At 39.0% G+C, this 22,848-nt stretch overlaps 1 protein-coding gene and 1 long non-coding RNA gene across 3 annotated transcripts in view; one reads left to right on the plus strand and one right to left on the minus strand.

Annotated features, from left to right (window-relative positions):
• Positions 1-22,464, plus strand: part of GRM5 (glutamate metabotropic receptor 5) — a 521,413-nt gene extending 498,949 nt beyond the window's left edge. For both annotated transcript variants that reach the window (XM_030333012.1, XM_030333014.1), the window contains one exon: positions 17,661-22,464. In XM_030333012.1, coding sequence (XP_030188872.1) covers positions 17,661-18,561 — 901 coding nt within the window. In that variant the 3' untranslated portion in view covers positions 18,562-22,464. The remainder of the gene's footprint in view (positions 1-17,660) is intronic.
• On the minus strand, positions 14,291-18,270 carry LOC115525711. Its single transcript, XR_003972443.1, has 4 exons — positions 18,214-18,270; positions 15,464-15,571; positions 15,042-15,280; positions 14,291-14,867 (listed from the first exon to the last, which is right to left on the minus strand). It is a non-coding gene; the product is annotated as an uncharacterized LOC115525711 (long non-coding RNA).
• Positions 22,465-22,848: the final 384 nt, after the last annotated feature.

The following is a 22,848-nucleotide window of genomic DNA, read 5'->3' on the forward strand; positions in this document are numbered from 1 at the left end:
TTCTGGGGGTGTAATTCATGTTGCAGTCTGTGAAAATGGTATGCCAAACTGTGCGGCATAGTCTGACCAATCATTTAAAGCAGCCCTGGATGAGAGGCTGGCCCACTTTGTCCCTGGCTCCCAGACAAAGCAATGAGAGCATGTATATCTGTATAGGCATATATGGTGCACATTAGTGTATTTGATGCCCTTATACCCATGAAGCCTTTATAGGGCAAGGTTTGGATCTCAGTGTGTTTGAAAGATAACCCTCAATAGATCATTCTGTGGGAGTAACTCAACAGACTGCTATCGGGCCTACTGGTTTCCTTCCATTCAGATATGACAAAGTGCCATAATTCCTGTCCTTGAAAATCAATCAAACAGCACTGGAGTTAGCTGGACAAGGTGAAAATGACTGTATCGAACGTGTTACATTGCTACAGAATGTAGAATCAGAGTGACTTCTGATTTGAAGCAATTGTCTAGGATGGGACTTCCCAAATGTGGCTCCCTACCAAACATACTAAGACAGAATCTACAGTGTTACAAGTTTCCTAGGTCGTTTCAATTTAGCCAGCCCATAAACTTATATTTTGGAATAATCCATTTGTCTAGGATGTGATATGCAGCTATTCCCAGCCAACATCAGGCCTCAATTCTGCCATGCATTGTTCTTGGGAGTGTTTGGTCAATGCTTAGAACTCTCACATCTGATCAGCCCAGTGGTTGGATTTGCTTAAGACTGTCTTGATTGAGAATGGTAAGAAGGAGACAGCAGACAATGGGACACAGAGGGTAAGGTGACTCCAGAGCAACTGGACCAAGCCTTCCTGGATCAGGTCCAGATCTACAGAGATAGCAATTCAACATATCTACACTGAGAATAGTCCAAGTTTCTCTATAATAGCAAGATAATAGTTACCTTTGTTTCCTCACTTGTTTGGATATAGCCAAGGTAATGACAAGGGCTTATTACATCCTGGTGAGGCATAGGAGACTAATGCATGCAACAGTAAGGATAGTTCTGTTGGAATGACCAACCTCAGCCCCATGGATAAGCATAATTCATTGAGAATAAATGGTTTTCCCTTCCTACTTTTTCTTCCTTACTATTTCTTTAGCATTGAATAAAAACTGATGGAAGAAAGTGAAAGTGAATGGGAGGGAGAGGGAGCCCTTCAGCCTTTAGGGAAGAGAAAAGGCCTAGCAACACATAAAAGGAGAGGCCAAAATGTCTAAGACCATTGAGTATTTTTTTCCAACTTCATATTTGTTCACATAAATACACACATACACACACAATGACATTTATCCAGGAGAAATAAGTTTATCTTTTTAATTTACTTTTATTTATTTTTTACATTTATTTATTTTGAGAGAGAGGGTGGGGGGCAAGGGACAGAGAGAGAGAGGGAGAGAAAGAAAATCCTAAGTAGGTTCCACACTGCCAGCATGGAGCCCAATACAGGGCTCAAGTTCATGAACCAAGATACCATGACCTGAGCCAAAATTAAGAGTTGGATGCTTAATGCACTGAGCCACCCAGGATCCCTTTTTATTTTTTATTCTTTGAGAGAAAGAGAGAGAGCACATGCATATGCAAGGAGGGGAGGAGCAGAGGGAGAGAATCTTAAGCAGGCTCCATGCTCAGCCCAGAGCCCAACACGGGGCTCCATCACAAAACTGTGAGATCATGACCTGAGCAGAAATCAGGAGTCAGATGCTTAACCAACTGAGCCACCCGGGCACCCCAGGAGAAATAAGTTTAAAATGAATATTAAGAGAAAAGATATCAGAGAGGAGACAACTGCAATGTAAACTGTTTCTAAATAAGAGGTTAGAATAGTTAATCCCAGTTTTCTCCCTCTGGAATTGAATGGAAGGGCTGGGAAAGAAAACCTAATCAACTTTTACAGATACTTTTAACATCCACTGATGAGGTCCTTTTTCTTGTCTGCTCCCACTCCTTCCCCCAATTGCTTCCCAGGGTCATAGTCAAGCACATTCACTCTGCAAAGATCTGGGCTGGATCTCTGGCCATAACCAACCAACCAGCCCTGGCAGGGAGGTGCTGAGGGAAGCTCAAACCACCACAGAAAACCAGAGGAGTGTGTCCCTGCACCTTATTTGCCTATGTTTTCTATGTTGAAGCTATGAACAGGACAGGACCTGGTGAATTCATGCCTGAACTCTTCTTCCAGAGCCAAGTAACCAGCAGGGAAAGAGTTTTACAGTACATGTAGCCCTAGAGCTGAACACTATTATCTTCCCTGAAACAATGACAGGGCCTTAGAGATAGTCCGTCACTTCCCCCTTTTCCCTCCACCCCCACATTTGGAAAAGACTAAGAACATTATATGCATCCATAGCACACTAGCTTCCTGAAATATTACGTTGTTTTCCTTTTATGTGAATTTATTTTTTCTTTCCATCTGAATCTAGCATAACTTGTCATCTTTTCATATTTTCACAGTGGACAGTCTAAGTGTGTTTCAGATCAGAGACCTCCTGATTGCAGGAGAAGTGAAAGAGAGTCCTAAACAGGGAGGTGCTCTAAGAACCGGAAATTCTCTAAACCCTGTTATCGTGTGAGTTCATACTGAGAGAGTCCACCTCAGGGATGGCTAAAACCTCAACAATGAATGTTATTATCTCCTGTCTCAGCAGGGCCATTCCATCAGAGTGCTCACTGGAGTCTGCATTCTGAAGCACTCACGATGTATCCCATGAAGGGGGGGAGGCACAGACATTCTGAGCCTCTCAGTCTCTCTTTGAAAAAGAGCTCCCTAATCAAATGAAATAGACTGATCTACAGTGTCCCATCAGTGCTTGAAGGGAGGAGGGTGGTGCGAGGTTACTTTTACTGTTGCAATGTCATGATATCAACCACCTGAGTCACTGATTTTTACCTAGTAGATGCAGCATCTAATTTTAGTGGGTATAATAAATGTCTACTAGAGCCTTTAGAGAATCTAGTAACAGTGATGTCATAATCACCAGGAACTCAGATTTCAAAAGCAATCCCAAATTGTGACGTCTGTGTTAAGATTGTTTTGCCTTTCATTAATTCAGTGATTTCTTCCTTGGTGTTATGCTCACTCATTAAGCACCTACCATGAGCCAAGCACTTACAGGACTCTGGAGATAAATAGATGACCAAGACTTGACTAATGCCCTTGCAAATCTATAGTCCATGGGGGAACAACATCAGAAAAGATAATTGCAATGCAGCAGTAACCCCTGTCCCACAGGAACATGTATGTGTCTAATTAAATCCTCATTTAATGTCAGAAAGTACAGCTTATGCCAGTGCAAACAGAATTAGGAGTAAAATAAACAAAATAATATTAACCTGAATTGAGTGTTGAAAAGGACTACACACAGTTATACAAAATTCAGAGCCACAGAAGAGCAACGTTGTTTCTTTCTACTATGAAGCCAGCTAGTTTCATAATGTTAGGAATGCTGCAGTAGTCTTCTCTTCATTCCTCCCCAAAGTCAGTTTCAAATTAATGTTCCAACTTATAGAGACATTCTAAAACAGGTAACAATATCAGTTACTACCGTTGCTGTAATTATTATACATCAGACACTGTAGCAGTACCTTCTCATTGGTTATGCACTCAATTCTCCCAAGAATGACCTTTCCATAGTACAGATGAGGAAAATGATGTCCAGGGATATCCAATAACCTAATATTAAAATGTTTTAGCGAAAATTCTGAAATCAAAGACCTTAAAACCTGGTTCCGGCACTAGTCAGTGTGACCTGGAGGTGCCATTTTACTTCCTTAATCTATATTTTCTATAAAATGAAGATAATAATATAGCACTCCCCTTACTATATAATCCTGTGAAAATTAAATGAGATAATGCAAGCACAACACTTAGCAGACTGTGTGGCACACAGAAGGCATTCAATAGATTTTATTTAGTATTACTGTTACCCAAGGCTACTTAGAAAGTCCCTTTTTTTGTTTGCTTTTTGTCTTCTATTCTCCACCTGCCATCATGGGTGTTTTCCCAACAGTCAATTCTGGAAAAGTATGTAAAATAAAATAGTAACATCAACAAAATTAATTCAATGGTATAACTTCTATGCTTTAAAATTCATGTTCTTCCATGGTTACCTATAAAAGCAGCTAACTTTTATTGGAGATACACAAGACACTAGTATAAGTGCTTTACCTGTATGATCTCTTATTTAATCTTTAAAAAGGTAAATAATAAAGTCCACACTGGAGACAAACTCAGTTTGATTCTGGAATTCACACTGTAACCACTATGATATCTGCCACCTGGGATAAAATCTAAACCCATGCACTCAGAATAGAGGGATCTTCCCACACTAACTCTAACTCTTTGACTTTTATTCCCTCTGTTTCAGTACATGTGTCTTCTCTTTCAGACACCCCAAATTTCTTACCATTCTCCAAACACGCTGACTCCTTTCTACAATTTCACACCTTCATACATGCTGTGTTTCTACCTGGATTGCCCTTCCTTTCTCCTTGTATCCATCTTCTCCAACCCCCATTCCTGTTCTCCCTGGTAAACTCTTACTCAGTTTTCAAAACCCAAACCTAATGTCAATTCCTCTTTGAAAGCTTTCTCAAATTTCTACAATCTATTTTACATCTGACCAAACTCATAATTCTAAAGTATTTTGAGTTTACCTCTGATATTGCATGTTATCTCTGGTCACCTGTCTCTTCCCACTGAACTTAAGGTTTTTAAGGGCAAAATCATGTCTTGTTCAATTTTCTACCCTCAGAATCCAAAAGTGTTCTGGGACTGTTAATTCAGTCAATCAATCAATAATAGTACAAGAAAGAAGAACTTCTCTGTATGTAGATTGCACTGTTTTAGGGACTATGGGGTGTTCCAGAAAGTATGGAATAATTTCCACCCTAAAAAACTGACAATCTTAATAAAGGAACAAAACTCATTCTGATGGAAACTGCAGGAGCATTAGGCTACATTAAGGTGTTAAATCTGTGATCCAGGGGCACACTCTGTGAAGCATCTGACTCTTGATGTCAGCTCACAGGTCATGATCTCACCGTTTGTGAGTTCGAGTCCCACATCAGTCTCTGTGCTTATGGCTCAAAACCTAGAACCTGCTTCTCATTCTGTGTCTGCCTCTCTCTCTGCCCCTACCCTGCTCACGCTCTGTCTCTCTCTCAAAAATAAATATTAAAAATTAAAAAAAAGAAATTTCTTAGGGAAATATTTTATAAGTCTGACAAAAAATTAGTTCAGCTAATGTCTTGTGAATGGACTAGAAATACTTAACTTTGGTAAGTGCCACAACTACACAAATATAAACCAGAGTCCTAATTTCCTTTGCTTATTTTTCCAAAATAATCACCTGTTCTTTTGGAAACAGAAAATTACTGTAAGTATATTCTACTTCTTTCAGCCTGTAGCATAATTCAAAATAGTAATGGGACTGCTTGGTTTCCCTGGCTCTCTCATCTCACTTTCTGTCCTCATCTTGTCTAACATCCTTTTTGTTGGGGGGGTTGGGGTGGGAGGGGAGGGCGGGAAAGGAGCTGGTCAAAATCTTTTGTAAGGCTGCTGTCCTTGTCCATGAAATACATATATATGATAATGTAGTAGTTATGTACAAATATAAATATTTGTATATATTTTGAGACAAAAGATTTAATAGCTTACAATTTCCTGTAAAAGGGAAGAAGGAAATCAGAACAGTCTCTGATATGACAAATACCACAAAGGGAGCAGCCTTGGAGTTATCAGTTCACATTCCTAAGCTCTAAAGGAAGAAGTCAATGCTAGAGGCATACTCGCTACTTTTACACCCACAGCAAAATATGGATAAAATCTTGCAATGTCCACCGAATCTTACTGCCATGTTCCCTCAGGTGGATAATACCAAAATAAGGACAAACTATTCCACAGAGCTGAATGCTCTGTAAACTTGAATCACTATTTCATCTAACTCTATGTTTCATGAGTCATTTTGAACTGACTTTTCAATGTAAGGATTATTTATTTTTTTAAATGTTAATTCACCACTTATTATGCATAAAGCTCTATGCTTCATGCTAGACAAAGATCTATGAAATAGGGTTTCTACACCTAACAATTTTTTGTCATTATACTTAACATGCCTTCAAAGGGGAGACTATGCTTTTATGACACTATGTCTTCCATACTCCTAGAATCAGAAGCCAATGGAAAGACATAGGCTTTAGTATCCTACATATCAAGATTTTACACCTTAAATATTTTCTACCTTTGTGCACATAAATCCCATGAATCTCTGTAAGCATCAGCTTTATAATCCATAAAATAGACATGATGTTGAGAACTGCCTCACATATTGTTTTGAGGAATTAAAAATAACATGTATATGAAAATACATATAGATGGATATTTTAAAGTAGTAAAATAATTTAAATGAGATCAGATACACATACAGAAGGCAGTATACTGCAAGAAAAAGACAAAAGTAAATATTAATCAGGAACATCTGTTATTTTTTATATGCACCTACCTAATTAATTTTCTGAGAAGCCAGAAAAAGATTTCTGTCATCTGTGAACCAGGCAGATTGACATAAACAAGATAATAGTGTATACGATACATGTAAGAAGTTGTTTGAATACTAAAAGGATAGAATTTCTTTTTTTATTGAGATAAAATTGACATATAAAATTGTATTAGTTGTAGGTGTACAACATAATGATTTGAGATATAGATGTATATATATCTCAAAATGATTACAATAAATTTAGTTAATGTCCATCACCACACACTTACAATTTTTTTTCTTGTGATGAGAACTTTTAAGATCTATTCTCTTAGCAACTTACAAATATACAATAGATTATTATTAACTATAGTCACTATGCTGTACATTAGATCCTCAGGACTTATTTATCTTACAACTAGAAGTTTATACCTTTTGGATCTCTTCACCCATTTCACCCACCACCTGCTCCCTCCTCTACCAACCACCAATCTGTTCTCTGTATCTATTAGTTCAGGGTTTTTAGATTCTACATTTACATGATATCATGCAATATTTGTCTTTCTCTGACTTATTTTACTTATCGCAGTGCCTTCACGTTTCATGCACATCATTCATATTGTAACAAACAGTGAGATTTCCTTATCTTGGGAATGGCTGAATAATATTCCATTGTATGTTTGTATTTGTATGTGTGTGTATGTATATGTGTGTGTATGTATATGTATTTTGTATGTATGTGTGTATATATATATATATCACATTTTCCTTATCCATTCATCTGTTGATTGACACTGAGGTTGTTTCTGTGTCTTGGATATTATAAATTATGCTGCAGTAAACATGGGGTGGTAGATATTTTTTTAAGACAGTGATTTCATTTCCTTTGGATAAATACCGAGAAGTGGGATTGCTGGATAATATGGTAGTTCTATTTTTATATTTTGAGGAATATCCATATTGTTTTCCATAGTGGTTGCACCAATTTACATATCACAAACGGTGCATGAGAGTTCTCTTTTCTCCACATCCTTGCCAATGCTAATTATTTCCTGTCTTTTTGATTCTAGCAATTCTAATAGGTGTGAGGTGATATCACATTGTAGTTTGCATTTTCCTGAGGATTAGTGATGATGAGCACCTTTTCATCTAACTGTTGGATATTTGGATGTCTTTTTTGGAAAGAAAACACATTTTGTCTATTCATCCATCAGTGGACATTTAAGGTGTTCCACATCTTTGCTACTACAAATAATGCTGCAGTGAATATGGTAGTGTTAATCCCTCTTTGAGATCCTTATCCTAATTCCCTTGGACATATACCCAGAAATGGGATTGCTGGATTATACAGTAATCTATTTTTAATGTCCTGAAGAACTTTCATACCATTTTTCACAGTGGCTGCACCAGTTTGCATTCCCACCAACAGTGCACAAGGGTTCCTTCTTCTCCACATCCACCAATACTTTTTATCTTTTTTTACGATTATTATCCATCCTGACATGTGTGAAGGGATCATATTGTATTGTACACTAAAAAAACCTGTTAAGAGGTAGGTTTCATGTTAAGTGTCCTTGCCACAAGGAAGAGAGAGAGAGTGTGTGTGTGTGTGCGTTCACCATCTGAAGCATCCCAAAGGGAATAGGACTGAAACTTTCTTAGCACTTTATATCTGTGGCAGGTGCCTATTTACATCCAGTAAGAAAAAATAATCAAAAATTACCTTAAGCCAGGAGCTTCATATAGATAATAAGCACGTTGGTGGTAGATAACAACCAGGATTCAAACCTCAAAACTAAGGTACTCTTCACACATTAGATTTAAATTAAATATGTTAGGCAGAGGTACTTTAAGATCAAAAGGAATCTTTTTTTCTAAGCAGAAATCATTTTTTCAGCAACCATTCTAACAGTCTGGGGACACTTTCTTATTCTACAGTCCCTCAGTATTCATCTCTGCAATCTTCAGGTCAATATGTTGATAGAGAGCTTTGGAATTTATGATCAGGTCATTTTAAGGATACAAACTTGGTTGTTATCATTTCCCTGGATGCTCCATAAGGATGTGTCTTGTTAGCCCCTTAGTTTTTGTGCGCACCTAGCACACAGACAGTATTGCATGTGTGACTCTGGATCTAAGGTCCTATTTGGGGCATACTGTTTTGCCTTTTATTTGACTTGGGCATATTAGTGAAGTTCCATAAGCCTTGGGTTTTGCATCTATAGTAGAGGTTAATAATACCCGTTTACCAGGCATTCAAGGAAAGCATTCTAATTTGTTTCCTTTCCCTAACACTCCCAGCCCACCTACTCTGCCCCAGACACCATACCAAGCATTGGACATACTCCCAGTTACTGCCCTTGGAGTGCTCAGGTTTAATCCAGAAACAGACTTGTAAATAAGTGATTAAAAATACCATGCAATAAGTTCTATATTATACAGCTGTTGTGAAGGTCAAATATAATAAAACAGATGAAAACACCTTGTGAGGTATAAAATTCTATTCAAAGGGGAGCTATTATCATTCCAGGACCCTCCTCTTCTTAGTCATCAATCCTAATCCTATGTTTTATTCAAGGCTTTAAATCAAGCTGGATTTTCCCACAAAGACTTCTCTGTGGTATCAGCCAATGGGTGCAAAATAGCTGTGTCTTCTTTTGTTCTCTCTTTATGAAATGGTAATCTGTGCTTTATAGTAATTGCTGGAGAAAATCATTTCCATTTTGGGGAAAAAAATCCTCTAATCTTAGTTGAAGCACCTCAAGTGTAGAATTTACATCTCAGTATGAGGAGTAGTTTAGTTTGAGGTTTGAGTCTGAGTTCCTGAATTTTGAATGAAAAAAAAAATAGCTTAACTTGAGAAAGAAAATGCTCTGATGATCCAACAAAATGCCTCTGCTTGGAACATGCTTTACATCCTTTGTTAGATGCTTCTCTTTATGGGGACATGGGGCAAGTACCAGCTGTACTAGAACCACTGGGCACTTGAGTAACCCACCCTGAATGGATCGTGACATGTCGTCGAAACAGCCGCCTGTTAAACCAAAGACTAGTTAAAATAGAGCCACTGGTTCACCTCCCACAAGGACTTCATTAGAGACTGAATGCCTAGTGAGAGACGTTCTCTGGGGGGATTATCATAGAAGCAGGCAGCCCCTGCTCGATCACAGCTACTTAAAAGGGAGGCGAAAGTCCACCTCACAAGGTTGTTGGAAGGGTTTCAAGGGGTTGGGTGTGTGGAATTACCTTCTTTGCCATATATGCAACACATAAATATTAATTGGATTTTGTTTATCCATGTTATTTTAACACTTCCCAGTCTTTAAGGCCTCGTTAATCTCCACTTTATTTGCAAATCCTTCCTTGAAACTTTTTTCCCCAGTGAGCAACCTTTTGTCTAAATTCCTCCAGTACCAAGGACAAACATCTTTTCTTTCACAATAGTTTTAGAAAACCACTATATTCCTTTTCATCATTTTTTCACACCTGTTAAGATCTTAACACTGTATCACCGCATTATTAAAACAGCTTCTTAAATCTACCCTGGACACCACTATTTTGCTTGTGTCAATCTTCTTGGCTCCTTATTGCCTGAAGGACTAATTAACCTAACAGATGTTAATTAGGTCCTAACATATTCCTGAAGTAGGACCAGGACTGGGGCCAAACAAGGAATAGGGTCAATGGATGAAGCTGCAATGAGGGTTTAAAGAAGGTTATGGCGTGATTCCTAAATTTAATTGCTTTTGTTGAGCTTGAGAAATACCAAATATATAAAATACTAAATAACAAAAAATAATTCCTGCACTTAAATAACATAGAAAATAACTCATGAGTATTTGTTTATATATTCATTCATCTATTGATCTAGCGTGTAGATTTCATATATATCTAATAATTAGACCATTTCTCTGGTCAACTATATTAGACCATCTATCTATCCCAGAGTCTAACAAGTCCAAGGTTAATTATGAATTAGTTATTAAAATAGCAAAAGAAAGGAAAAGGAAGATCCTTGTAGGTCAGGGGTGACCACAAAGAATTTTTACAGCAGACAAAAATGTCCCAACTCTACTCCTGATGCTTCCACTTATTCTCCATCCCCACCTAGTCAAACTGGACTACTGATTATCTTAGAATATCCTTATGGATTCCTGAACCTATGTCACTGCTATTTTTCCTGGATGCCAATGCCTACTGCTCCTTTTGGATTTTGCCATAATCTACTAATTTTTCAAGGTGTAGATTCAATCTGTCTCTTGTACACAAGCATCATTCCCTGGCCCCTCCCCTCCTGCTGGAAAGTTTCTTCTTGTTGTGAAGTTTTGAATCCCTTGTGATCTGTACCCTATAGTTAGTTACCCCATGAACTACTTGTTTCCATGCTCCACAATCTCTCAGGCTTTGCCCTTAGCAACATTCCACCTGCCCATCTACTTCCTCATTTCAAGGTCCTAAGAAAAAGAAAAATAACCCTCCTATCAAAATACTATGAGTAACTCATATTGCTAGCCTTACTATGTGCATCTTTACTCTTGCCCTCTTTGAGGCAAGTCTCATATCAGTAACTCACCGCCAGAATATCAAAAAGTACTGATGAATAGGGGCACCTGGGTGGCTCAGTTAGTTAAGCATCCAACTTCAGCTCAGGTCATGATCTCATGCATGGTTTGTGGCTTTGAGCCCCGTGTCGGGCTTTATGCTGACAGCTCAGAGCCTGGAGCCTGCTTTGGATTCTGTGTCTCCCTTTCTCTCTGCCCTTTCCCCTACTCATGCTCTGTCTTTCTCTCTCTCAAAAATAAATAAACATTAAAAAAAATTTAAAAAGTACTGATGAATCACAACCATTTGCAAAGGTATCACATATCATTTATTACCACTATTAGTTGAAATACCAAAATTTGCAAAATAGTGCAGATTTAAGGTTATCCTCAAATTTATACCATTCTTTTTAGTGGTATTTCAAAGTAAGTCAGAGAGAAAATAAGTGGGCTACATTTATTAGGGCTGTCCTTATATAGGACAACTGTCTTTTACCAGATCACAGCATGGGGAAAAAAAGAGGGGCTGAAAATTGCCATATAATATTTATATGGTTGTAAGCTTCAAGTGCCTTCATTATTGAGGCATCCAGTCATTATCTTTGACAAATATAAGTGCTTGATCAACCTGTGCTATTTGAGGCCAAAGAGTGATATAGGGTGCTTTCTTGAGACCTCAAAGTAGATGATTAAGAAGTACAAAGACATGGTAATAGAGAATGTAAATCAAATGACTAATGTTTCTACTTAAAAACACACATCATCACCAGGTAACACCAGAGGTCTTCTATTCCGTGAAATAAGGACAGCTCACTTCACAAAGCAAAGATGGGACATTGTACTGTCAGGAAAAATGGAATTGGAAATCATGAGATAGTATTGGTCCCAGGTTGCCATTATCTAACTGCTTAACTTTGGGCAAATCACCTATCTCACTGAGCCTCAATTTTCTTATTTTTGGAAGGAGGACAAAGACATTGATCCTATCTACCCTTGACAATCAGTGTCCGGAAAAGTAGTTTTAAAGCACTATGCAAATATAAGGTGATATTGCTTTGATTATTGTGTCTTTGGTAGATAATTCATTTTCATTTACTCAAGTGTTTTTGTCTGTACATATATTTCTAATGCATATGTCATCGCAGCCATTTATTTTTTTTTGTCAGTGAGATGGCTATTTATACCCATTTATGCTTAACTGGGGAAATTTATATAGATGATTCTATCATTTTCTTATATATTATGGTGTATTTCTCAGTGTAATTGTCATAATCAAGATGTCATATTTTAGGCAAGGCTCAGAAAGAAATTGTCCCACCTAATTTAGAATGTCTGGATATAAACAATATCCAATTCCTCATTATCTTTTAAAAACTTTATTTCTATACTTTGCAACTCAAAATATATTGATAAAAAGCTTAAGAAAATGTACAGAAAATGGAACTGCAATTGGAAACTTTCTACTTATAATATTCTTAATTCATGAAATTGTTTTTTTGGCCTAGTATTTTCTGAAGTCATTCCAAAGACATATTTGCTAGTGACATTACAAGCTTTAAAAAAAATTTTTTTAAGTATTTTTTTTTTGTATTAGGAAACTCATTATCTTACTATTCCTCTCTCCTGGCTGACCCTGGGGGAAAAAAAAAAAAAAAAAAAAACTTCTAAGAATAAAGGTAGAAGGTGTCATTTTGGCAGACACAAATGTAAACAAAAAAACCTAAGTCTCAAATAACATGATCAAAATGCACCTTCCCCCAAGAAATAAAGAACAAATTGTCATAGTAGTAAATTATGCAGTATTATATTTGATAAAGGGTTAACTGGTACCTGGAAAGAGCACAAAGTTTTTATGGTTTTTTTTTGGGTTTTTTTTTTTTTTTTTTTTTTTTTTTGCCAAATTGTCCTCCTTTCCAGGTGTAGCAAACCATGTATTCTGTTTCTTTCCTCCACTCCTCTCTCCTCCTCCTTCTTTTCTAATGTCCAAAATATTCAGTGGGGAAAGTCAAGTGCTATAGACCAGTACGGAAAAGTTTGCTTTCCCTTTTCTTACCTGAGGGTCCTTAGGAAAAATGTATAATCCTGATGTTTAAAAAAAAAAAAAGTTCTCAGTAATAACAACAACAATAATAATAAATATTTTACCTCAAGTGATTGGAAGATTTTTCTAAGGTTTATTTATTTGTTTTTATTGTTTTTGTTTTTGTTTTTTTGAGAGAGAGAAAAACAGAGAGACAGAGCATGAGCAGGGAGGGGCAGAGAGAGAGGGAGACACAGAATCCGAAGTAGGCTCCAGGCTCTGAGCTGTCAGGACAGAGCCTGACACAGGGCCTGAACTCACGAACTGCGAGATCATGACCTGAGCCGAAGTTAGATGCTTAACTGACTGAGCTACCCAGGCACCCCGGAAGATTTGATGGTGAGGTCTGCAGAGGTACTATGCTTTATAAAGTACCCTCACGTGTACCACCATTTAGTTTCTTCCAGAAATCATGTGAGGTGAGCAGGAGAGGTTTATTTCTTCCATTTTTTACCAAAGAACAAAGAGGTGCAAAAGTGTTAAGTGATTTGCCCAACATCACTGAGGGCCATACCTTAAACCCACATTCTGGGTCTACTATCCATACTGCCTCCATAAGCTTTCATCAATAAGAAGTTTCACTATACACACACACACACACACACACACACACACACACAGATACATATACATATAAGTTACAGAAAAGGAACAAATACTTCCTTTATGATTTTCACAGTAGAGATGAAGATCTGTGTTCTTGTACTTGGTTAATGAAATATGTACTAAGTACTATTGATTACAGTGAGTTTATAAAAAGATTGATTCATAAGACAAAACAGAATTTCATTAACAATGAATTATTTTTTTACTATTGAATTATTTTTAAAACTTAATTCTACCAAAAACAATTCAGTATGGATTTTTTTAAATCAAATTCACTTATCCACTCAGTTATTAGTTCAAAATATTATTGAGCACATAACATGTTCTAGGCAATGCACGAGGTACTATGGATATAACAGAAAACAAAGAACCCTCTGTCTGTACCCTCAGAACACTCCACCCAGCAGGTGAGGTAGATATACAGCAAAGAGTTATTAAGTGCCTAATGAAAGGACTCTGGGAATCTAACCTAGTCGGGATGGGGTCAGGAATGCTTCTCTCAAATAAAAGCAATTAAGATAAAATAAAAAAAAAATGGTAAGAGCTTAGGCAAAAGAAAGAAAACGGCAGAGAGGAGGGAGCACAATGAAAGAGCATTTCAGGAAGAAGTAAACTGTGGAAGAGAAATAATGCAGAATTTAGTGGAGTGGATTTGATCACCAAGGAGACAAATTAGCATGGAAAAAACCCCAACAGAGCAAACCCGATGGAACTCCAATTCTTGGTACAGTTGGTCAGGTTAAGGAGGAACAACCAAAAATATTTTTTGGCTTTACTACATATTTTACTTTGTATTGAATTCTTTGTTTCTCAACCAGAGCTCAAAACCACAAGTATACTGTTTTTATTTTCTGAAATGTAGTGTTCACATAGAATGCAAAAATTAACACTCTTAGATACCCTCTCCTTACAAGAAGCTTTCATCTATATGGTCTCATTTAATCCTCATGACAGCTTTCACCAAAGGATTGCTCTCTGCTTTTTACCAAATCTTAGAGACTATTGTTTTCCAAGCATCCAGGATGGCAGATCCAGGATTAGAATCCAGATTTGAGGGTCCTTTGTCCATTGCACTTTCCAGGACACCACACAATGGTTCTTAAGACTGGTTAGCTTAAGAATCCTATTCGTCCATCAAATGCTTATTAACATCCTGTGTGCTAATGAACAAGATAGATTAGTTTCCTGTCTGTTTCCTGTGGAAACTACATTCTACTAATAAACAGATTAATGTCATAAGTCAGGATTTAAAAAAAAAAAACTTTTTAAAAAGTTCTCATTTATTTTGGAGTAAAAAACCTTTCATGACCCAAGGAATGAAATGAGGTACTTACATTTGGACTCCATTTCTCTGGTGTCTCCTGTGTCCATTTCCATTGGTATTCAGATTGTTTGGCGCTCTCTCTCCCAAATGACCATGGACACAATGAGCAAAGGCATGGCCAGGAAAAATGTCAGTATTTTGTGCAAATTGGCTGGTTAGGATAGTTTCCTTCTCACACATTCATCCAAAGGCTTTTCCATCTGCTGTCAAGTTTTTAGGCACTACTGCATGTGATTCCAAAGACTGACACTGTTAATACCCAGAGTTATGTTCCATCAAAACCTCTCCATGTTGGGAGCAAGAACTTTCCTAGAGTAAAGCTTAGTAGGATAAATCCAGTTAAGCTGCTAGTTTATAGCCCAAGCTTTGTATTAAAAGTGGCCTCAGCAACCTGAACGACTAATTTTCCTTTCCAACATGCATGTTTCTTACCTTGCTAGTAGGAGAGAAAGGGGGTTGTTGGCAACCATCCTCCCAATCAAATCCCATAAATAGTCTGGCCCATTTCTTCTGTGCCATGTTCCAGAACTCAGTAGACACCTAGGAAGAAGAAAGTAATGCACTAAAAACATAAAAGGTGGCAGGTCAGGTTAATGCAAAACGTAGAAACATTCCTTTCCTGAAACTCTCCTGGAAAGGAAAGTTAGGTTTGGCAGGGCCCATTCTGCTACCGTGGATGTACAGCAACCTCCAAACCTGGAAATAATTGATCCATCCTTCACAGGAAGAGGGGCAGGGGTGGGGGACATATCACATTCCAGAATTCTAAAGGACACCAGGTTGCAAACTATTGGGTAGATTAAGTGGAATGAGATTTCAGAGGAAAGAGCAGAAAAAGGAAGACCACAAAGAGGAAAAGGAAAGATGGAAGAAATGAGAAGCAGTATGGGAAAGAGACAGAAAGCATCCTGTTATAGGAACTGCAGAAACAGAGATTTGTTATCAAAGGCATAGGTATCTCAGGCAGAGTGGATCTGGCAGTTGAAGTCCGGTAGCCGCAAGGCAAGTGAGCTCCAAATACAATTCAGCCCCCTGCCAGGCAAAGGCTGTCCAGCAAGGAGGCCAAGGGAGCAATGGGAACCCAGAAAGAAAGGACAGCTTCTTTGGGGATGGAGTGCTTACAAAATGCATAGATCTTTGGAACCTTATCTAGGTGATCAGAATCTTCTGGGGTCCTGCCTGGGCTATTTGACAAATACCCTAGGTGAGTTTTAGGCACAATTAAGTTTAATCACCACTGGCCGAGATGATAAAGTTGGGTGGTCAAAGCCTTGGGTCATAGACTGTCCAAGGCTATCTCCTGGTCACAGCACCTAGGGCAGAGCTGTCTGGACAAAACAGACCCCCTAGTTACAGAGATCTTGGATTTCTTTGTGATGAGCCATCACCCGAGGTCTCTCCATAGAACATCCCTGAAGGTCAGGCCACATTCTCTGACCATAAGTGAGGTTTCTGACAGAGGGTCTGTAGATTTAGAGGTTGTGTCATATTTAATAGTAAGGAGGACACAGTCAGGATCTGAGGCTCAGGCGCCAATTGTACCATCAGAGCAGCTTTCAGACCTCATGCTGCAGGACCAAAATGCACTGCTTAGGGAAAGGGAAGAGGGAGAAAGGCCGTAGGAAATCATGTCAGGTAACACTCATCAAGACCCTAGTTGGAGGGGCGCCTGGGTGGCGCAGTCGGTTAAGCGTCCGACTTCAGCCAGGTCACGATCTTGCGGTCCGTGAGTTCGAGCCCTGCGTCGGGCTCTGTGCTGACTGCTCAGAGCCTGGAGCCTGTTTCCGATTCTGTGTCTCCCTCTCTCTCTGCCCCTCCCCCGTTCATGCTCTGTCTCTCTCTGTCCCAAAAATAAATAAACGTTGAAAAAAAAAAAAAAAAAAAAAAAGACCCTAGTTGGAAAGCAATATGCTAGGTGCCAGAGGCAATATGCTCCCTCACAGAACTGTTATTCAAGTTTTAGGCCTAAAAATAAATTTGTGAGGAAAATGTGGGTGAAGTAGAAAAGCTCTAATTGATTAGAACTTTGTATATGTGTTCCTTGAATTTCTGTTTTCCAGCAGATAAGGCAGACTAACTAAAACCATGTTCAAGGTCAGGAATTCAAACAGAAATCCCTAGCCAAATACACCAATCATTGGCTCGCAGAATAAAAACTGAACTGGAACCACTGTCTATTGCCTGGTAACCCTTGACCCCAACGCTTTCCCTGCCCTCTTGTGTTTGGGTTGGTTAGTTGTTCTAGTTCCAAGTTTTCCTTTCAGAGGCTGCCAACTGCAGGAAGCCCTTGCCCTGTACCAGGTGCTTCTGCTCAATGGCACCATAATAATCCAGGCCCTGGCTTCTAGGTTTGCAACATAACCAGCTGCTGCTCAGAACTACTGCAGAATCTCCATAAATACTCCTCAACCCTTACTTACTACTCTCCCCTCTGATACACTTTCATGGTAAGGATAAAGGCAAGGCCAATACAATAAAGCGGCCTTTAACTCAAAACAAGGAAACAAATGCCGCTTCCACGATCTCTGGAGGTGTCCTTTGACGCCGTCCTTCCCAATCCATAACCCAGGGCTGGGGACCCGCTCCCCCTGAACCTCTGAGTCACCTCTAGTCTCCCTTCTCTCCGCAGCTCCAATGGCAAATCCGTCACGTGGGCCCAGAACGAGAAGAGCAGTCGGGGGCAGCACCTGTGGCAGCGGCTGTCCATCCACATCAACAAGAAAGAGAACCCCAACCAAACGGCCGTCATCAAGCCCTTCCCCAAGAGCACGGAGAGCCGCGGCCTGGGCGCAGGCGGCGCGGGCGGTGGCGCGGGGGCCGCGGGCGGCGCGGGGGGCGCGGGCGGCGGCCCCGGCGGGCCGGAGCCCCCGGACGCCGGCCCCAAGGGGCTGTACGACGTGGCGGAAGCGGAGGAGCACTTCCCCGCGCCCGCGCGCCCGCGCTCGCCGTCGCCCATCAGCACGCTGAGCCAGCGCGCGGGCTCCGCCAGCCGCACGGACGACGACGTGCCGTCGCTGCACTCGGAGCCCGCGGCGCGCAGCAGCTCCTCGCAGGGCTCGCTCATGGAGCAGATCAGCAGTGTGGTGACCCGCTTCACCGCCAACATCAGCGAGCTCAACTCCATGATGCTGTCCACCACGGCCCCCGGCCCCGGCGTGGGCGCCCCGCTCTGCTCGTCGTACCTGATCCCCAAAGAGATCCAGCTGCCCACAACCATGACGACGTTCGCCGAAATCCAGCCGCTGCCCGCCATCGAGGTCACGGGCGGCGCGCAGCCCGCGGCGGCGGCCCCGCCGGCTGGGGGCGCTGCTCGGGAGACGCCGACGGCCGGGCCGGAAGCTGCAGCCGGCAAGCCGGACCTGGAAGAGCTGGTGGCTCTCACCCCGCCGTCCCCCTTCAGAGACTCGGTGGACTCGGGGAGTACAACCCCCAACTCGCCAGTGTCGGAGTCGGCCCTCTGTATCCCTTCGTCTCCCAAATATGACACACTTATCATAAGAGATTACACTCAGAGCTCCTCGTCGTTGTGAATGTCATTGGAAACCACGCTGGGTTCCGCCAAGGGAGCCAAGACCTCCCGTGTTCACGCAGACACAGTGACAAGCATAGTCGCCTGGTTAAGACCCGAGGTGGAAGATGCCAAGTACACCCGTAATGGAAACACGAGATTAATAGTGCTATTTAACATCAACCGACGAAGACACCGACCACAAATCCTTTGGCAGATTTTCTTCTAGTGGCCTTAGAAAACATGGGCTTTTAAGAAACACTGCTTATATTTTTGAGGGCTGACAAGAGTCTGTTGAACCAGTTCCATACCAAGTGCTTTGCTCTAGGGAAGCAATGAGTGTGTAACAGCATAATGGAGGGGGAAAAGCATACTTATTAAGCAACTGTACAAAGTTTTGTTTGTTTACTTTAATTCTTTTCCCAGAAGATTCTTTGATTCACCAAACATGAATGTACATTTTCTAACAAACTCAAAATCTGGGACCAAAACATCAACCTTTCGCTCTCTTTTTTTGTTTTTTGGGTTTTTTTTCCGTTTTTTTTTTTTTCTTTTTTTTCTGTCCTTTAAAGACTTGGAAAAGCAGTAACTTGGGCCCAGTATTTACTGAGGCATTGTTGTGAGTGTGTCCCATGCATAACACACAACTGGATAATGAGTGCTGCGCTGATGTGTATAAGGCTTTTACCAGAGACATTCCTCTCCAATTTGGTTTTGAAATCCTCTTTGAAAAGCCTGCATCCGGGAGTCCACCTAGTTATTTCAATTCACCTCCATTAACCAAGAAAACCAATGGAAGATTTCTTGACTATTTCACCATGTTGCCAATCAATACTGGAGTAGCAAAAAAATATTTTCTGGAATACTGTTTTGTAATTCCCTCACTGGGGTACCGTTGTGTAGCTGGAAATTCTCTTTATAATAATAATAATTCCTGAGCTCCAGCTTGGCTATCACTTTCATGAAATGTGGCCACTCCTCCTTATGAATGCTGTTCCATTAGCATTGCCAGCTAAAATATTAAAATATGCATTTGGGCTTCTCCATTCCTTTCTTTTGAGAACCTGATGCACAAAGAGCTCCTCTGTTCTTTCCAAGTCCCACCACTGGAAGAATGGTCTATAGACCCAGCGAAGACAGCGACATGATTAGAGGGACTGTTGTTCAAAAAGTTAACACAATTTTAATACGCTGGAAATTTTAAACTGTGTCAAGTCGGCTTAGCAGAGATTTAGCTATGCCAGTGAGCAGTGATTTTAACTTTTTTTGGCTGCTTAAAGAGGGCAGCTATGAACTATGACAAATGTAGATTTTTCAAAGCAATACAGAATATTAAAACAGAGGAACCTTAATGAATATAAACCACACAGTCTCTTAGCCATTCCAAAAAGAGGCAAAGCAATTATTAGTATTTCCTTTTTAAAATAATTATTAATATGATTTTGTGCACTTCATACTGTCACTTTTTAAATACTGCAGAAAAGAGATTTAAAGATATACTAGAAATACATGTGCTTTAATAGGCTCATATAGGTAGAATTCATAGCTCAAGACCTGCATCCACAGTCATCTCTTTCTTCTTCTCATTACAGTTGTCCTCAGGTGCCAAATGTTTTTTTGTGTTGTTTTGGTTTGGTTTGGTTTCGTTTCGTTTCGTTTCATTTTAAATTTTAAAATAAAGATAGTAATAAAAGGAGGAGGTGTCCTATAAATTTAAAGTTCAGTTGATCCAGCCTTATACTAAAGCTAGCCTTATGAAAAAGATTTGCTGTGAGGCAGAAGTATATTTTTAGCAGAAAGAAAAATAAATGAAACCTTTTTCCTTGAGCTCAATATCCTTATATTGGCATGTATTTTTTTATTTCATATATACTTTAAAAAAGGAATTGAGAAATGGAAATATATCCATTGGTGTAATTTATCATGCCCCACTTTTAAAAGTTATAGGAAATATACTTCTTGATTTTCCTTTACTTATATCTGTTCTTATATTAAATTTAAAATCAAATCTCCCAGTATAAAATGTTAAAAGCTGATATTAGTTTACTAAAATATAAACTTGAAAATCAAACTTACCATACCACATTTGAAAATATCATCAGAGCACCCTGAACCCACATGTTATAATGAGACTCTTGAAGCAGAGTGAATTTAGCTAAGCTTTATAGTTTCATTGAACGTGAACTCTGCCTCTACTTAAAAAACAAATGTAAATATTTTGATTAACACCCTTCAATCCTCATGAAAAGGGTGGCATTCACCTGAGGATTACCATTTTGATTTCTTAAACATTGAAACCTTTCCAAATATACTCAACTAAGTTTTAAATTCGTTTCCCATGACTTTAGGTTGATTTCCATTTTATTCTCAAGTGTAAGTTTCACCGTGTTGACCAACAGAATATTTTTAAAAAACTTTCTCCATGATCAAATTTCTCTTCTAAATTTTTAGTAACATATTTCTTTAAAAAAATACACCACTTTATGAGAAAATTCATCAGAAATTAAAATGTAATACAAATAAATTGCTGTCTGATAATGCCATATGAAATTATAATCAACTGTAATAAGAAAAATATTCATCCAATTAGAGGAGAACAAGGTGTACTTTTCTCTGTGTTTTTATGCCCTTTGCCCTTCATTCAATACATTCTATAATGCATAATATTAGTAATGCACTTTTGGGATCTTTTATTTTGGAATGATGCTAACTCTGTCTCTTTGCCAATTCTAATACCAGGTTCCAAGTAATAAATCTACAAGGAAAACTGAATATTCATTCTAGGGCTAGGATATGAACTTCGCAATTCATTTGGGTACCTATTTTCATTGAATTTCCTTGAAAACAGTCTGTTCCTGGTGCCCAGTGATCACTCAGTTGGACCAGCATGACTAAAAGGAAGGGGAAAAGAGAGTGAAATGCTGAGATTCAGAAAAGTGACCCTAAAGGACAGTTTGGTCCAAGGATGAAAAGAAGAAGACCTACTTTGATCGAGTTATATGGACCATCTAAGGAGTCCACTCACTCTTCTGTTCTGGGAGAGGAGTAGGGGCAGCCTGAGAAGACCCTATGTGGATTGGGAAGAAGCTTCTCTCTGGGTTAGGGGTGGGGAGCAGAAGAGAGTACGCAAAGGAAAACCATATGAGATTTGACTGAAGTAAAGAAAAACAGTAAATCCCCGAATGTACTAATCCTTGTTAGTAAAAGTCTTTCCCAAACTTCTGCTGTTACCAGCAAGTGATCAGGAAGACTAGGAGCTATTTCTGACTGTGAATGAATTGTGTAATGGCTCTGCTGCAGTTCTGTGACTTCCAAACCAGGAATTAACCACTTTTTAAGAAAAAACAAAAAACAAAAAAACAAAAACAAAAAAAACCCATTTCCTATGCTAGTCTCCCAGCAAAATGTACATGTTTTGGAGACTTCAAAAGTATTATCTGAGTTCACATTTAGCCACAGCTTATTAATAACCCTCAAGCTGTCAGAATCTCTATAGTTACCATTTACAATTTTATACTGTGAAAAAAATACAGATCAGTGAAAAACATAAAGATAAATTGAAATTCACTTTTAAGAGGGTCTGAGGCCTGGGAGATTCTCTACTATCTGTTGAAGAGTGAGGCATGTATAAAATAGTTGGCTGAATTTCACTGATCTTCCCAATGTGAACAAATATACTATGTATATTGTGTGTATTTCTAGAATTCAATGGCAGCTGCTGGTGGTGTTGTAATTAGAAATCTATATAGAATATAGATGTTTTAGAGAGATGGTGCCAATCCTAAAAGATTTGTGTGGGCTACAAGTGCTTGTACTTACTTTTTTCTGCACTTTAACGGATTTGGTTTTAAAATTGTGTGCGCGTATCTGTTCTTTTTCTGTTGTTGCAGCTTGTACTATTAAAACAATAGAGAATGTTAAATTATTTTGATGTGAATTGCAAATGATTTTTTTTCATAAAGTTTAACATTTTTATCAGCATTGTTTTGCTTTGTACTTGTATAAATGTGTTTTATTTTAGCCTTCAAAAGTACACTTGCCTGTTTCTCAGTTGTCTAAATCATGTTATAGTTGGTGTTTGTGAAGTCAGTTACTTTTTGAAAAATATTAAAAAAGAAACTATGGTATGACTTTAAGATTCTTCCCCTTAAATGTTTAGAATGTTGTCTTAATAGTGTTTTCTAAGACCCAAAGAGCCATACTATTAATTAATCTTAAATTCTGAATGATATATACATTCAAATTATGGGATTGACAAAGTAGCCTATGGACAATAGATTAAATTAAAAATGTAAACCAACCATAAACC

The sequence above is a fragment of the Lynx canadensis genome, chromosome D1, assembly GCF_007474595.2.
Source record: "Lynx canadensis isolate LIC74 chromosome D1, mLynCan4.pri.v2, whole genome shotgun sequence".
Taxonomy (NCBI): Eukaryota; Metazoa; Chordata; class Mammalia; order Carnivora; family Felidae; genus Lynx; species Lynx canadensis.